Here is an 18,219-nt window from a genome sequence, read left to right as displayed (position 1 = left end):
TGTCGCAGTCTGGTTCGGGAACCATGGTCGTCGGGGTAGATGCGGCGGAATCCGAGAGGACAAACGCATTACTTGTTTCCAGAATTTCCTCGATGTACGCGATCGTCGTGCCCTTGTTGATGTGCTTGAACTCCTGGCTGAAGTTTGTCAGCAACACTTCAGTTTTCCCTCCATGCAGTCGAGCGATCCCTCTTGCGACGCAAATTTCACGGTCTAGCAGTAGACGTTGGTCGCCTTCGATGACGCCTTCTACGTCAGCGGGTGTTTCGGTGCTGACCGAAATAACAATGCTGCAGCGAGGCGGGATGCTCACTTGATCTTCGAGCACACTCAAGGCGTGGTGACTACGAGGGCTCTCCGGCGGCATTGCTTTATCTTCCGACAGCGTTACTGACTTCGACTTCAGGTTGATGATTGCGCCGTGTTGGTCCAGGAAGTCCATACCGAGAATGACGTCTCGTGAACACTGTTGGAGGATAACGAAGGTGGCAGGGTAAGTCCGGTCATGAATGGTTATTCTTGCCGTGCAGATCCCAGTCGGCGTGATGAGGTGTCCTCCAGCGGTGCGAATCTGAGGGCCTTCCCATGCGGTCTTAACTTTCTTTAACTGGGCGGCGATGTGTCCACTCATTACGGAGTAATCGGCCCCTGTGTCGACTAAGGCAGTGACTGCGTGGCCGTCGAGAAGCACGTCGAGGTCGGTTGTTCTTTGTCTGGCATTGCAGTTAGGTCTTGGCGTTGGATCACGGCTGCGTCGTGTTGAACTGAAGTTGGAACGTCGCGTCGTCAAGTCGTCTTTCGTCGGTGTAGTTTTGGCTTCCAGACTTCGTCGGGACGGCTGCGTGTCGTTATGTCGTCGAGATGGTCTCTTCGTCGTCTTCGTCGGCGGCGGAGGATCTTCGTCTGTTCGACGAACAGCAACCGCACCTCCATCGGTTGCTGCTTTTAGTTTTCCGGGTATGGGCTCGCAGAGCGGCCCCGGGCTGGGCCAGTGTATGGACGGCGCTGCGGCGACAGGTAGCGGCCTGGTGACGGCGAACGGGACGGTCGTCGAGAGTTCCACTGAGTGGCGGCTAGGTAATCGGCAATGTCACGTGGGCGCTCCCCAAGCTGTGGACGCGGCGCGTTGACGGCGAACCCTCTCAGTCCCATGTCGCGGTATGGGCATCGGCGGTACACATGGCCGGCTTCTCCGCAGTGATAGCAGAGCGGGCGGTGGTCGGGGGCTCGCCAAATGTCCGTCTTCCTCGCATAGGTGCGCTGGGCGACGGGTGGGCGCGCGGGCGGCGGCGGCGGCGGACGACGGAATTGCGGTGTTGCAGGACCTTGGCGCGGTCGCGCAGGGGGGCCTTGACGGCGGGCGACGGCGGCGGCGTAGGTCATTGCTTCCGGCTGCGGTGGTTCTGGTTGCACCTCAGGAACTCCAAGGGATCGGTGCACCTCTTTTTTCACGATGTCGGCGATAGAGGCCACTTGAGGCTGCGACGAAGGCAAGACCTTGCGCAGTTCTTCGCGCACAATGGCCCTGATGGTCTCGCGCAGATCGTCCGTGTCCAGTGATTGAATTCCTGCGTAGTGGGTAGAGCTTGTGCAGCGGTTGAATTGCCGGTTCCGCATTTCGAGTGTCTTCTCAATGCCGGTGGCCTCGCGAAGGAACTCTGCTACGGTCGTCGGTGGGCTTCGTACCATTGCGCCGAAAAGTTCTTCCTTCACACCACGCATGAGTAGGCGTACTTTCTTTTCCTCGGCCATATCCGGGTCGGCGTGGCGGAACAGACGGCTCATTTCTTCCGTAAAGATGGCAACGTTCTCATTTGGTAGCTGCACACGGGCGTCTAGCATAGCTTCGGCCCTTTCCTTGCGCACGACACTTGTAAAGGTGCGCAGGAAGGCGCTACGGAACAGGTCCCACGTTGTCACGGTCGACTCCCTGTTCTCAAACCAAGTTCTGGCGGCGTCTTCTAAGGCGAAGTAGACATGCCGCAGCTTGTCGTCGGGGTCCCAGTTGTTGAATGTCGCGATCCGTTCGTAGGTTTCCAGCCATGATTCCGGGTCTTCGAATGTTGAACCGCGGAACGTTGGAGGCTCCCTGGGCTGCTGCAGCACGATGGGGGACGCTGGGGCTGCCATTGTGGTTTCCTTGGCCACAATCTTCTTGGTCGTCTCAGGTAGAAGTCCGTGCTCCGGGGGCAGCTGTTGAAGACGGCGGCTTGCTCGATGTTCCGGGACGGCGCTGGTGTTGTCTTTGCGGTCTGGGCTTGGATTACGGCTTGTCGGGGGCGTCCGGTACATGGACGTAAAGCACCTCCACCAGATGTCACGTGGTTGTGACGGTGAAGAAAGAAGCAGTACGGTGAAACACAAAACTAGCTTTTATTGGGCGAACCTGTGCCCACAAAAACAGGTTACACTTATAGCACAACGATAGCGGCGAACACGGTCGGCGATCGTCGGAAATCTGATCAGCGGGTCAAGCGCGTCGGCTTTTATAGAGCAGTCGTTGAATGTTCCAGACTAATCGTTCGGACCCGCGTGCCTTCCACAATGTTCTACACCATTCGCTTACGCGATGGAATCAGATAACCCAAGGTTCGGCGACAACAGACAGCCGGGTAGAAGCATCGATAACTTTCCAGAAACGTCGGATACATGCAGGCGCGTCCCTCGCTGTGCGATTACATTTGTTAAGCGGCGAAACGTGGTCGCCTGATAAAGATAAGTACACGTGTCAATATCATTAGTAATATGGATGAGATAGTTCAAGTGGCTGAGGAGTTCTATAGAGATCTATACAGTACCAGTGGTACCCACGACGATAATGGAAGAGAGAATAGTCTAGAGGAATTCGAGATCCTACAGGTAACGCCGGAAGAAGTAAAGAAAGCCTTGGGAGCTATGCGAAGGGGGAAGGCAGCTGGGGAGGATCAGGTAACAGCAGATTTTTGAAGAATGATGGGCAGATTGTTCTAGAGAAACTGGCCACCCTGTATACGCAATGCCTCATAACTTCGAGCGTACCGGAATCTTGGAAAAACGCTAACATAATCCTAATCCATAAGAAAGGGGACGCCAAAGACTTGAAAAATTATAGACCGATCAGCTTACTGTCCGTTGCCTACAAAGTATTTACTAAGGTAATTGCAAATAGAATCAGGAACACCTTAGACTTCCGTCAACCAAAGGACCAGGCAGGACTCCGTAAAGGCTACTCAACAATAGACCGTATTCATAGTATCAATAAGGTGATAGAGAAATGTGCGGAATATAAGCAACCCTTATACATAGCCTTCATTGATTCCGAGAAAAATTTTGATTCATTCGAAACCCTAGCAGTCATGGAGGCATAACGTAATGAGGGTGGAGACGAACCGTATGTAAAAATACTGAACAATATCTATAGCGGTTCCACAGCCACCGTAGTCCTCAGTAAAGAAAGCAACAAAATCCCACTAAAGAAAGCCGTCAGGCAAGGAGATACGATCTGTCCAATGCTATTCACAGCGTGTTTACACGAGGTATTCAGAGACCTGGATTGGCAAGAATTAGGGATAAGAGTTAATGGAGAATACCTTAGTGACTTGCGATTCGCTGATGATATTGCCTTGCTTAGCAACTCAGGGGACCAACTGCAATGCATTCTCTCTGACCTGGATAGGCAAAGCAGAAGGGAGGGCCTAAAGATTAATCTGCAGAAAACTAAAGTAATGTTTACCAGCTTAGGAAGCGAACAGCAGTTTACAGTAGGTAGCGAGGCACTGGAAGTGGTCAGGGGAATACATCTACTTAGGGCAGGTAGTGACCGGGGATCCGGAGACGGAATAATCAGAAGAATAATAATGGGCTGGGGTGCATTTGGCAGGCGCTCTCGATCAGGAACAGCAGGTCGCCATTATCCCTCAAAAGAAAAGTGTATAACCAGCTGTGTCTTACCAGTACACAAGTACGGCGCCGAAACTTGGAGGCTTACGAAAAGGGTTCTACTTAAATTGAGGAGCACGCAACGAGCTATGGAAAGAAGAATGATGGGTGTAACGTTAAGGGATAAGAAAAGAGCAGATTGGGTGAGGGAACAAACGCGAGTTAATGACACCTTAGTTGAAATGACGGAAAAGAAATGGGCATCAGCAGGACATGTAATGAGGAGGGAAGATAAGCGATGGTCACTAATGGTAACGGACGGGATTTCAAGGGAAGGTGAGCGTAGCTGGGGGCGGCAAAATGTTAGGTGGGCGGACGAGATTAAGAAGTTTGCAGGGATAACATGGCCTCAATTAGTACATTACCGGGGTAGTGGGAGATGTATGTGAGAGGCCTTTGCCCTGCTGTGGGCGTAACCATGCTGCTAATGAAAGAATGATGTATTTTCTTCATGCACAAATTATATTTCGTAAAGTGGACGCAGATGTCGACTTTGCGCGTGTGATCATTGATTTATAAAACGAGTAGTTTTCTCGCGGTAACAGCGATGTCACAAACACGGTTGGCAGCTAAACGAGGCGGCTGTTTACACTTCTGTATCGAAGGGGCCTACGATCGCTGCCAATTCGGGATACGAGGGAAGCAGTGCACCTGGGAAGCTAAATAGTAACTCGACATGACAGTACGTAAAAATAAACTAATCTTAGTAGTCGCAAATAATTTAGGGAAGTGCCGGTGAGTGCGGCGGGCAGGTTTCCCTGGAAAACGGCAACGTACCGATGTCGATACTGCTCCGTGTTGTCAATTCTAGTTTTTTTTATTTTGCGGGCACTGTACCAAATTGATAATGGTTTATTTTAAAACCGTATGGGCAAATCTGAACCACAGAAGTAGTTTTCTTCGTCCTGATGGCTTAATTAGCTTCAGGTCAATCGCGCAAGTCCGCCAGCTGCAGACACACGAAGTACGTGACTTTGATATTTAGGCTTAACCTCGGCTGAACGCGATCGGCATCGGCTCAAACTGTGTGTGCGCATCGCGAGGGCTACAGTTCGTGCAGCCAACAACACAACACCACTTGCCGCCACCCCATCACTTGCACGTCCACAGGGACTGAAAATTCTCATTACATTAACTGCTCACGCGAAGCAGCTCACGTTCATTGCCTCCTGCGTGCTCTCGTCGCTCAGAGCATGATCCCGGCATGCTTCGCGTGGAACTCCCCCGACGTCATACGCAATACTGCCTGTAAATGAGGAGCAGGTAACGCAGGGCCTTCGAGGCAGTTTATTAAGCTAACTTATAAAAAAACCTGTGGAACTCTCAAACCTGATTTTTTAGGGGAGTGCGCAGAAGAACGTACCCAGCGCATTTCATCGACATCCTTTGAGATCGAGGAATTGGCCGACTTGCCCTTAAAGGCCTCGTGAAGCAGGGAAACCCGGGGTCAGTGTAGCTGTCGGCGCCAGTGGCCGAGAAAGTCATCCTGAATCACGCATACTGCATACGGCACTAAAGTTGTTCTTTTAACACTAAAGTTGCTCACTTCTTGTCTTAAGTACTTTACAAATTTATTCCTCAGAATTTGGCAATGGCAGCCCAAAGAACGTCGACAGCGCATGCCTTTCATGTTAAATCTTAGACAGAAATCTGAAAAGTGCGACACAATAACAAAATATCGGCGAACGCAAGACGCCGCGTTTCTGTCAGAAAGCTCGCCTTCGTGCATACATCTCGTCGCCAGCGTTTCCCGGTAAAGATCACGGTTACGTATAAGCTGCAGTTGCCCAGAAGCGTAAAAGCAGTGAGGGATCTTTGAATGTTATCGAATTCCACTGTTAAATGCGAAGCTTGAGGCTCTTCCAACTTTTTATAACATTTACGAACTCGAACGTAGTTTCGGGACGCATCTGTAGGATATGCATACTGCATATTATGCATATACGTACCGAAGTGAGAGGAAGAAACTCCTTACACCAAAATGGCTTTCGCAATTTGCATTATATGCTCCACTAACTTAGTTGCCACACTACAAATCTGACAAGCTTTCAACGGCATCAAAATTAACCCGACATCTAAGGCTCAGGGTAATTTAAGACATCCCGCAATTCTTTCACAGCGGAGCCGTATACATTGACTCTCCCATACATTTTTCAATATCTGTGCCAGAAGGGCGAAAGGACGGTCACCGCTGGACGCGAGGTGGTGTGTGGGAGGTGGGGGGGAGGAGGCTCTGCGAGCGCGCGACGTGAACAGACGCGTGTATTTCAGCTCCGCCGATTTTCGGCTGGGGCCGCGACCCAAATCATCCTACCCGGCCGAAACTATCACTTATCAGTCCTAAACATCGAGCGCCGTAACTAGATACGAAACTCGTCCAGGCTATTTTCTCCAAATTTACGGCCTTTCGTCGGCCGACTAAGTGGGTGCCAACGTTAAGCCTATCGACGACGCCGTCGCCCGACGGGATGGAATTGGCCCTCCGAGGACAAAATGGCGACTTCCGCGCTCCAGTTACGCCGCTACGACTCTGAGGCGATGGCGTGGACCTCGCTCCGCACCACCGGTGATGCAAATCCGACGGCTTTTTCGAACATTCGGAATCAAGTTTACTTCAAGCGGCTGCACTCCGTTTCCAGGAAAAAATCCAGTTGGTGGCATACGGCGGCCCCCTGGCCGCTGGCTCGTCGGTCAGAACGAGAACGCTTCCGTGACGTGAGCCATGGGAAACAAGGCCAAGGTGTTTATGAAGTGGAAGCCGCGTCTGATGCCCAAACGCGCCCCCAAAGACTACGTTTAGTCATGAAGCCTAGAGAACATGTTTCTCTTGACGAGGCGTTCAAGAAAACTGGCTACGGCGCCGCCATTGCGGCGTACCTATGGTTGGAACGGGCTTACGCCACCTCCGTTCTGCCTTCGCGAGGCGAAAGCATTGTCACCGTGTATACCTCGCACACCGAGGCGGCCGACTGGCTCACCGGGGACTTTTCAGTGAACATCGAGAAAGGAACAATCCTGCATCAGGGTTACCTGAGACAAGACGACGGCAACTGGCACCACGGAGTGATAGTGGTCCGGAACATGGACTCCAAAGAAACTCTTGAACACCGAGTGTGCTGGCGTGCCGGCACCGTCGTGGAAATCTGAAAATACGGAACATTCGACAAGGCACGCATCACGTTCGCGAGTAAGAAGAAGCAACGTTACGCGCATTATGATAACATGGTCGACTCTGTGCAAAAGAATTACAAAGCTATCCCGGCCTGCGGCCAGTGTGGGGTCTTGCGACATCGCGCGGATGCATGTTTACACCTGCAGCCAAACACGTGTGGACTCTGCCGACTCCAAGATTCGTTAGTCTGAGTGTGCGGGCTCCTCACAATTGTGTTCCCCCGTATTATGCGTTTGCTGGAGCCCATGCCACTAACTGTAGCGACTCTGCGGTAAACTTCCGCACACCCAACATTGCCGCTCAAGCGGGCGGAAGAAAATGGCGTCCAAGAAGAAAAGCCGCAGACTTGGGCCTCCCAGCGACCAGTCTCGCTGGGGAACATCCAAGGCCGAGAAGCTTGCGCCATTTACCGGAGGTGCTGGCAAGCGACTATCGACGGCGTCGCCACCATATGGTAGCCTGGGCAAAGGAGCGTCAAAGACGCGCGGCGAGACCGAGTCCTGGATCAACGCCGTCAAAAACGGACACCAGGTGAGCGGTTTTGGCGGGGCCCTTCTTCTCCCTCTCTTGCCAAGGGCCCGCAGCGCCGACCAAGATAAAATAGCCGCACTCATGACCAAAAACGAGAAGCTAATGAATAAAATTGACGAATTGGAACCCAAAATGCACCAGTCTCCCTCTCGCCCCGCCTCTCCCGCGGCTGAATTAATGGAACATGAGCTCGTGGCGCCGCAGGCGGCAGCAAGCGCCGAGGACGCATTCGAGACCCGGCTCGGAGCCATGGAAGTCCGATTCGCCGCCTTTAAAAACGAAATCTCAATGATTGTTAACGCCATCTTCAAATTGCAAGATGCAATCCCCGCGATGATTGGCCAACAAATTGCGCATTCCTTGCGCCCCTCGAGTAGATACAGCTGTCCCTACAAAAACGTAAGCGGCCGTCCTCCAAAACCTTCCAGTCGCCACCTAGAGGTAGATAATGACAACAGCTGTTCGCTCCAAGGTATAGAGGACACCCCCCCCCCTCCCCGTGAGTGCTTACTCCGGAACAGCTTCACAATCCCTCCTCTGCCTAACTGACCATGGCGAGCAGTCCAAAGATCAGGAACTCCCCAAGAACCAAGTTGGCCACTCCCGTCCAAATTGTCCACTGCAACTTCGGGGTATTCGTTTTCCCGCAAAGCGGGTGGATCTCCGACTTTTTCTTTCAACACTTGACTCGATTCCGGCGGTGGTTGCCCTCCAGGAGACAGGGAGCGGTTCCACCCTTAGAAACTACATAACCTGCCAGCAGGAACCCCTTTCTTGCGTATGTGTGCAGAAAAATTATACGGCTAACCTAGTCGACTTGGAACTTCACACTGAATATTCGTATCTGATCGTGACCCTTCTTCCGCTCAAAAAAAAAAAAAGAGCATGCACCACTCCACAGACTCATCTACTGTTCCCCCAGACTCACACATGTAACGTTTACAGAATTTTTGAGCGAGCTCTAAAGGCTGCGGGCAGGACCGCAGGTACACGCACGAGGAGAAGTGGGGACATAAGCTAGCGGAACTTGCGTCCACGCTGGGCCTGACTTTCCACAGCGACCGTGCATATGTAACGCGGGTGGGTTTTTGCGTGACCCGGGATACGTGTCCGGATCTCAAATTTACCAAAAATATTAGACACGCAGAATGGGCCCACACCGAGGAAACCCTTGGTAGTAGCCACTGTCTTATCAATACACCGTAAGGACTAAACTATTGGGAATACCCCACGCACAAGTTCTGTTCCCCGACTGGAATAAGTTCCGGCACAAGGGTACCACGCGTGGACACGATTGGTTTCACGCCTTCGTTTGACGGAAACCCAAATATAATACTCGCAGGGAACGCCGGAGATGGACGCCCACTTTCTGTACATCTATGAGGCTCGGCGCAGCCTCGTCCACAGATGGTGCTGCCAAAAACACAAGAGAAAACTCCAAATTCGAATCGCCGAGCTCACCCAGTGAGCAGCAGAGTTCGCGGCCCAACTCGCCGACTCGAATTGGGCGGACCACTGTAACACAGCGACCTGACAAATGTCTAGTCGGAGCACGTGGCGCCTCCACCGCGCTCTAATTGACCCGACTCATACCCGCGCTCAGACACAAAAGCATCTCGAACGAGCTATTCATAGCTCCGATGGAGATACCTCAAAAGTAACGTGAAAACTATGCGACCAGTATCTTTCCGCTCAACAGGAACCCAGAGTGTCCGCGTACACGTATGTAGGTTCAAAGAACGCGGCACTGGTTCAGCCGTTCCAGCTAAACAAACTGGAGGCGGCTCTGGCTAAAAGTAAACGAGGAACGGCACCGGGCCCGGACAAGATAACTGTGAAACGGCTTGCGAATGTTCCCGACCTCGCCTACGAAACCCTCCTCGCTTTCATCGATTCGATATGGCTTGGTGAGGCATTCCTCCCAATCGAATGGAAGACCGCCTGGATAACTTTCCTTCCGAAAGACGGCAAAGCGACAACTACAGACAACGTCCGCCCCATCTCCCTGACATATTGTGCGAGAAAGCTGATGGAGGCTATGGTGTGGGACAGGCTGTCAGTGTTTGTGGAAAACAAAAATGCATTCGCAGACACCATGTTCGGCTTCCGCCCTCACCGGTCCGCGCAGGGTGTTTTGCTTCAACTCCACCGAGAAGTTCTCAAACCTGTCACATACCTTCCCATCGATAATGCAGTACTCGCCCTAAACTTTAAGGGAATTTTCGACAACGTCACACACGAAATCATCCTGCAACATCTCTCCTCGATGAACTGTGGACATAACACCTTTAAGTACATCAAGTAATTTCTCTCGGTTCGACACTCTCTCATACGAATACAAGCCGAAGAACACGGCCTCTACCAACTGGGAAACAGAGGAACACCACAGGGTGCCCTCCTCTCGCTGATAGGTTTTAATCTCGCCATGTTGAAACTCTCGGCTCAGCAAGCGAAGCTTGAAGGCGTCGAGCATACGCGGTATGTCGACGACATAACTATGAGGGCGAAAGACGGATCCGTTGCAGACATTGAGGCCAACCTGCAGCAAACGACGGTGATCGTGAACGCCTACACCAGCCGCTGCGGTGTTCAATGCTGCCCGTCCAAATGCACATGTGTGTAGATTCTTCCGTCGCGTAAGTGCACCACCGAAATGGAATTATCGCTGGCCAGTGGCCCGATTCCCTAACATGATGAGATTACAGTGCTTGGTCTCTTTATCCAGAAACATCGTCGAGGTGATACAACGCTAGCCAAACTGCGCAAAGGGACCGAGTGGGCCGAGTGGTCCACCGAGTTCCCAAAAAACGCGAGGGGTTACGGTGCAAGGACGCCTTGCAGTTGGCGCTTGCATTAGTTACCAGTCCGGTCCTTTCCTCGACTCCTAGCATCCACCTGCGCAAGTTTGAAGAGAACGCCCTCCAGGTGATTCTCGGAAAGATGTACAAGCGTGCCCCGATCTCCCGATGAACACGTCCACCCATCGCCTCATGGGCCTTGGGATGGTAAACACCTTCACGGAGCTCCGGGAGGCACACTTGACGAATTGATATACAGGCCTTTAAAGGACACAGTTGGGACCCCACCTATTAGCCCGACTACACACCCATAACCGAACACTGACGGAAGAACGCGTACGCTTACCCAAGTCTGGAGCTACGCCCTGCGCGTGCGCCCTCTCGCAGCCAACAATACACGTGACGACCACAGCGGCAGGCGACTTGCGCGGGCGGAGGCACTGGCCCGCCACTATGGAAACAAACACGGAATGTTAGATGTGAACGCATCCGGCACTTACCTTGGCGGTGGGGGGGGGGGGTTAAACGGCCGTAGTCGTCCACCAAAACGTCGCGATGAATGGCCTAACATTTAAGCTCAAGACATAAAACATGCGGAGGAGGTCACCATCGTGCCAGCCGCCACCGACCAAGACTCGCGAGTCAGCATCATGGACTCGAGAAGGGCCTGGAGAAATATCGAACAGGGACGCATTCCTCTTTTCGCGTACCACATCCTTCAAAACAACAACTACCTGGAGGACCCCGCCTCTCGAAGGATCGTACGAGCTCCTGCTTACATGGGCCTCGAAGGCAACGAAACGCAGACGCTGCCGCCCGCGCACTCACTCTCCGGGCAATGCCTTCAGACACTTCCTAAACGCGACCCGAACCCAGTCCGGCTCTCACTATTCGAGAAATTACTCAGTTTTACCGATTCGGCCACACGATTTATCCTAAGCCATGTAATGGTCTTACAAAGACGAAGGAACGCACACTCCTACGTCTTTACATCATAACACTGCTGTCCCTGGCAATCTTAAAACACTTCGATCCGGCCTGTACAGGAAAGTGCCCGCACTATACGGAGAACTCTTTGGACGTCTTCCACATTGTATGGGCATGCCAGTCAACCCCGAACCTTGCGCCAAAGCGCAACCCCACCCGCGAGGACTGAGAGGCAACCCTGCTCTGCTGCTCCAACCTGGCGAGTCAGAAGGCCTTGGTCGACCGTGCACGACCGCAGCGGTCGCGAGTGGACTCTTGTAGTGAGGAGCAACTAGTGATTTTGTGAGGTGGCCCCCTGCAGGCCCCCTCGAACTTGCTCCCTCTAATATACTTTTAATAAAGTTTTTCGGGCAGACAGTGCCTCGAAGCTCCCGCGCCCTCTATGAGGAGGCAAAGCAAACCAGTAAAGCATGTGCTGACACCTGGCGTTGCATGAGGAAAGCTGAAAAACCTCCGAACTAGTCTCACACAATAATTACTAGATGAAAGTCTGACGCTAGTGTCTATGGGAGCTGCAATCTGGGCGGCTCAGTCAGCGTTGTAATTATGGGAAGTAAATGGATTTGCGTAAACTCCGTCCTTCTGGCATCAAACTTCTGTCTGATTTCTTAAGTTCGTCATTTTCAATAAAGTGCTGCGTTATAAATAATGAAATAAGCATTACTGAGATCATCCGCCGGCAGGATTAAAACACCGGGCGTATAGCACAGCATCCCAACATTGAAACCATTACGCTACGAATGCTTTATTACTTTATTGCCTCGCTTGACAAAGAGTTTACAAGCTCAGAAGAACAGAAAAAGAACATCATAGTATCGATAACCGTCATCTGTTTTCTGAATACAGGTCATCAGTATTTCGGTATGTGCAACAATAATTCCAATCTTGGAACCCACTCCGGTACATACGTCTGCACCTTCTGCACTTCGACAAAGTGGGACACAGATTCTCAAAAGTATTCGCGAAATGGTCTAACGTTGATGAAATCCGCGTTGTGTACCGCAGTCCAAGTTCGCCATATACTGTGCAGGCCCAGGAGCATGACCAGATCAAAAGGCACACCATTGTCGTTTTAAACCGGGAGATAAAGGATTTCATGGGGACCTAATGGCAACTCTTTTTTTCAATGTTCTCTGTGAGATATCCCAGAAGAACACCCCACCCCAGCAATCTAAAAGACATGCTCAATATTCTCTGGTTTGTTGCATAATAAACAATGAGTACACCGCGGATCAAATAAACCCGTATCTTCTAAGCATGTTCTAACTGGTAAGGCTCCTGTGTGAAGCTTAAAAAATGGTTTTAACCCCTAGCGCAACGAGCATTTCTTTAATACGTTTCAAAAGATCTCTTCATTTGCCTGCACAGCATAATTCACGGTACAACGGCACAGGAAATAACACATCAACAAGGTCTCTGTGCAGTTTTTTACGTCACACCTCAGTCATACATTGTAAAGAAAAACGCATCGAGAAGAAGGGTAAGATGACAGCACTTCTTTTAAATATACCCGTACTGGTCCTTGCTGGCACACCGAAGACACAACAAATTCCGGTAGCTCTTTAACCAGCCTCAGTTGAATCATAGTTCTGAGAATGGTGTCATCTACATCTCCGAGAAAAACAAATAGACTGAGGTGTTGTCTTACGTACAGATGCACTAAACGAAGCTAACCGTCACTCACTCTATTGAGCGTATTTGTTCGGCTCGTTTTTTCCTATACAGAGCTCCGAATAAGGACCAGGAACAAATTGTGCACTTTTTTGTACATTTAACCTGCTGAAATACAAAACTTGAATTGCATACAGAGCGTGCTTACGAAAATAAGTAGCAGGTCGTGGGCCGTGCGAAAATTGACTTATCCCAACCTTGCCACTTTTGTGCATTCTCACGCAATACCTCTGTTTGTTTTTTCCAACAGGGCTCGTTGTCAAAGTAGTACTGCAGGGGCACTCCTAAACATTTTGTCCGTGTTTCCTGCCAATTGATGTTCAAAAACATTTTTCGTGCCACGTCCTATTACCCATGCCAATAGCCAAGGCGCTTGTCCCTCTTTACTGGATTACCACTTCCTTTACAAAAACGTTTTACAGCATTGACAGTATGCATTACACTTTCATGATCAACACAGAAAACTGCAATGTCATCGGCATAAGCTAGAAGACTTACCTCGGCTTGGTGTAAGTCAAATCCTCGTATCACGTTGTTTCTAATTACACTCAGCCAAAAGCCTACTTTCACATATTCAAGTATAGATAGCAGCGGATCATGCGGCACCCGGTAGAATTCCTTCTCAAGGTCAACTTGCAAAATGGCGACACTGAGTTGCATTACGGTACAGCATTGAAGGATTGATCGTGCTATGTGTTACGATGTGACATTACGTAATCTGGTTGGGCCTTCAGTTTTTGGTATTAGGACCATGTGGGCTGACAAAAAGAACGGCGGTATACGTTTGTTCTCGTAAGTGTCGTTGTGTACTTCAGTCAAAACTGGTTCGATAACACCCTTAAACTCTTTGTACAATGCAGGGCCTAAGCCATGCGGCCCCGGTGATTTGCCATTATTTAAATGATCAACTTCCTCCACTGTTATAGGTACTTCTATTATTTCTTTGGTTTCTTCATCTAACATAAGCATCGATCAAATGAAGTGATCTTTAAATCTATCAGTGTCAGCTTGGCTACGAGAAAACAATACTTTGTAATATTCAAAAAAAGAACTTGCTATTGTTTTTTTTTTGTTGGCAGACAGTGACCTATTACGTAGTATTTCTGTTATTGCATATTGGGAAGCATATTTCTTTTCGACTACCAAAGCCCGCTTTATTGGCATTTCCCCTGTGCGCAATTTCTCATCTCTGACTAGAATAAATGGTCTCTTGTATCGCTCTTGGTCTATCAGCTCAAGTTTTTGCTTTATGCTTTTTATGTCTTCCAATAATTGCTTCAGATTCCATCTAAGACGGGACTAGAGTTCTTTTTTCGCGTGACTTAAAGCACTGGGCTTTTCAGGTGCTTTCAATTTGATTGTTTCAGTGGTACTTGAAATACGACCGTAGGCTAATCCTGGCGGAAGATTTCAGTTGTGTTTGTGCGGAACGTGACAAAACCAGTGGGAAAGAGAATGATGCGAGTACTGCTGTTTTAAAAGATATGACTGCAGAATTTCGTCTAGAAGACTTGGGATAATGTCTTTGCGGCGGAAAAGCTGGCCATCGTTACCCACTTTGACGGCACGAGCCATGCTAGACTTGACAGAGTGTACATGTCGGCTGAACTAATTCATTCGTGTCGGGATTTTCGAGTCACACCTGTTGCGTTTAGTGACCATTCTTTGGTTTCTTTCTGTGTTGGAAAAGAAAGAAGTAGTAAGAAAGAATTTTTTGAGATCTCTGGAAATGTAATGCAAACTTGCTGAAAGGTGGCGAGTTTTGTAAGCAGTTTCTCAAGGCTATCGATAAAACAACAACTCAAAACTTGTATAGCTGGGGACATACATTTGATATTTTATTACGCCACGGACGCATGCATCGACAACTGGCATAGAACGCCCTTACAAATTTCTTGCGGACAAGCGTGCCTCTTGAGACGCTTCGCACACTTCATTTTGGACATATCAACAGGTTTAGCAGCTATTGGTAGCAATCGTGCGTCTTCGCAAGGTATTCTACAGACGCCGAATGGGAAAGTCCCAAAATAACTAAACATTTACACTCAGTGGTGTGCTTTGTTATCTTACACTGTGGAATGGCTGAGAATTTTTCTTAGTGAACTTCGACAGTGGTCATAGTTGCTATCTGCCTGTGTGTACATAGGTATCGGGTTGTCGGGAGCGTTGAATGAAAATAAGAAAAATGCGTGGAGTGGCTGTACAATGGTCTCAGAACGGTTTGTGCCCAAATTCTTTGTAGGTTTCATTGTATCATGATTTACAATATTTTCCGTCCTGATTGAAGCGACACCATTTTTGTTTGCTTCTGTCAAACATTTCGCCGTTCTTTGTAATTTTTTGATAAATTCTCAGATGCCGGCAGCAAGTCAAACAAATTCTGAGATTGAAAATGAGTTCTCTACCACCTTGCCACTTTTCTGATTCTTTTGCATCTCTGTTTCTCCTATACTGTACTGCAAGCGATGCTTCGAGATTCATTTAGCCGACGGCGGTCTGGTGTCTTGTGCCATTAGGAAAAATTAACTGGAAGGATGCTTAGGCCTCGAAGAAATCAATTTTTTCTTTGATCTTGAGATGCTTATTTTTATGCGCTTTCAGAACAATCGAGTGCTCAGATTAACACACTTTCTGCCGGCTGTCAAAACAAGCACACATACTTATTTATTCTTCAACGTGCTGTACCTTGCATGTACACTGGCTGAAAATAACAATTAAGATTGATTAGATGCTTTTCCGTGCGTAAATATTTTACTACCGCAGTTTATTATTTCAATTTGTTTACCTTAATAATGATCAGAAAGCTTCTTCTGTAGGGAAATTACGTTTATGTAAGCTTATTGCCTAATTCATCGCAAATTATGTAAAATTATGCTAACTTTTCACTAGCATAGCCTTCAACTTTTTGCGTATGTAGCTGTATTTCACGGGAGCAGAGATACTTGCTACAAAACTATGAGAAAATACGTGAATAAAAAGAGCAAGAACAAAAGGAATATGTATTTAAAATCCCGCCTCCATTCCACCCTGTGAAAGTGCATATACAGCAAACCTGTAGACTAAATGTGCCGTCCTAGCACGGAGGTGGCGGTGCATGTTAGGGGCGTCGCTTTCCATATGTCGTAATACTTGGAGTACGCTTAAGCTTCGCCTTTAAAACCTATGCAGATCCTACGCTCTGTGGGAATCAATGTAATCGAAGCTTTCCGTGCAGGTTGCTTCGATTGACTATAATGAACGGTGATGACAACGCGAAAGCTTAATTTCTTCAACGTTTCATTTAACACGAGAGCGGCGAGTTGGTGTTAACTGTTACCTTCCGTGGACCACTGCTGTTTGTCGGCGTAATACGGAGAAGACACAGGGAGAGGTGTTTGCTTGAAGCGTTGTTGTGTGCCATATTCGATAACCATATTTGAGAGGCTTGAGCATTCTCATTGCCTCATATGGCGCATCACATAGTGCAGAAGTATTAAACTTGAATTAGACTATGGGGCTGGTACGTTCGAAAACCACAATCCAATTATGAGACACGCTGTTGGGGTGGAGTCCGAATTAATTTTGACACCGTTGTGTTCTTTACGTTTCCCAAAACATTAGTACAAGAGCCTTTTCTGTTTCGCCGCCATCGAAATGCGACTGCCGCGGTCGGAGAATCATGAAGGTAGGAGAATTTTGGTCCGGCTCTGAAGTGTCTTAGGCAGAGCGGTAACGGCGAAGCGTTCCTCCACGATTCCGAGGGAAACACTTCGTAAAGCGCGCCCGGAAGGCGCGAATGACTTGTGCTTCCCCGCTGGCGAGTCTCTCGCTGGTCCAACGCGGTGAGCATCATGACATTCCCCAGTAGAGGTCGCTGCCTTTCTGCGGCGCTTAACACACCAGCATGGTTAGGCATTGCGAGCGAGGCAGCAGGCGCCGTGAAAACACTGCTGCTGCGCGTTTAAACTGCACTCCCAAGACAACCGGCGTATGCTAATCCGACGTTGAAGACAGCGCATGCGGTAAAACTTCTTCGCTACGGGAGGCCCATTGAAAACCAACTCAGAGAACGGTTGAATAGCGTCATCTCTTGCCCGGAGATGGCAAAAAAAAAAAAAAAACAAGCGTGCTCTTTTTGTCACGTCATTTCCAGGAAGTAGGTTCACGAGAAAATTTTTGGTGGTGCCGGGCATAAAAAACTTTCGTGTTGAAATACCGTTTGAGGCCATCGTAATTTTAGCTACACCTGTCGTGCGCTAGATCCAAGTTTGGATAAAATAATAAATGTGTGCACCGCGCAAATTCATTAGTGTCTTTGCTTGAGTAGTCTCTACACGCAGGAATTAGCTGCTGCATGCGTTGTAGCTTTTTTTACTTGGCTGTTGACTTTCGGAGACAAGACGAAAGATTACTTCCTCGATTGCTTTTCTTTCAGAGCGCAAGAACTTACACGAAGTTATATATTCCCATGGCTTTTATGAAAGCTTCCGAAGAGGGCCTGGTGAGAAGATATTGAACTTTGAACCTATGCATTGAGAAAAAAGAGTGACTTTGCAATTCTGCAATTTCGTTTTAGTGAGGCACTAATTGGTGCACGAGGCATACCACGTATGAAAAATCTTTGCTATATTTCGCACCAGTCTGCCAATTTATCTTGCTTATCAGGTTCCCCTGTCAGCCACGAAAATAACAATATGATATGACATCTGTAAAATAACCTAGCTATCGAAATAAGTCATTGACGCAAGCGGTGCTCGATACATGTAATAGCAAATTGTAATCCGAGTTAGATTATTGCCTGCTCTTGTTGCAATGTGCCAATCAGTATTTTACGCCTCACTTTTCCAGTCTTGCCTGTGGACAGATCTTGGCCCTTCTCTTGACATGCAAGCCATCGACGATAGCGTCGCTTTTGCACGAAAAGCAATACTGACCTTTGGATGGACTTGAATAAATTGTCATTCGTGAATTTAGCTTGTTATTGGGCTACTTTACGTGCGTATTACGCAAACTGGCAACTGCGTGGAGCCACAGATCATAAGTAGGAACGCTTTTTAAATGTCCCAAATCGAGCGCTCCCACATGACTTGTACTGGTACTCGATTGGTATACGCCAATAGAACCTGACCTGTGAGAGTTAGAAAAGCTGTTAACATATCAAAT

General features: G+C 49.0%; 1 protein-coding gene across 1 annotated transcript in view; it reads left to right on the top strand.

Moving 5' to 3' along the window:
* Positions 1 to 18,006, top strand: part of LOC142563439 (uncharacterized) — a 60,004-nt gene extending 41,998 nt beyond the window's left edge. The window contains exons 6-7 of the mRNA XM_075673993.1: positions 17,492 to 17,557; positions 17,905 to 18,006. Of these exons, the coding sequence (XP_075530108.1) occupies positions 17,492 to 17,557; positions 17,905 to 18,006 (168 nt within the window). The remainder of the gene's footprint in view (positions 1 to 17,491; positions 17,558 to 17,904) is intronic.
* The last annotated feature ends 213 nt before the right edge of the window (positions 18,007 to 18,219 follow it).

This window comes from Dermacentor variabilis, chromosome 11, assembly GCF_050947875.1.
Source record: "Dermacentor variabilis isolate Ectoservices chromosome 11, ASM5094787v1, whole genome shotgun sequence".
Classification (NCBI taxonomy): Eukaryota; Metazoa; Arthropoda; class Arachnida; order Ixodida; family Ixodidae; genus Dermacentor; species Dermacentor variabilis.
Note: the sequence above shows the minus strand (reverse complement) of the source record. Positions and strands in the feature narration are given on the sequence as shown.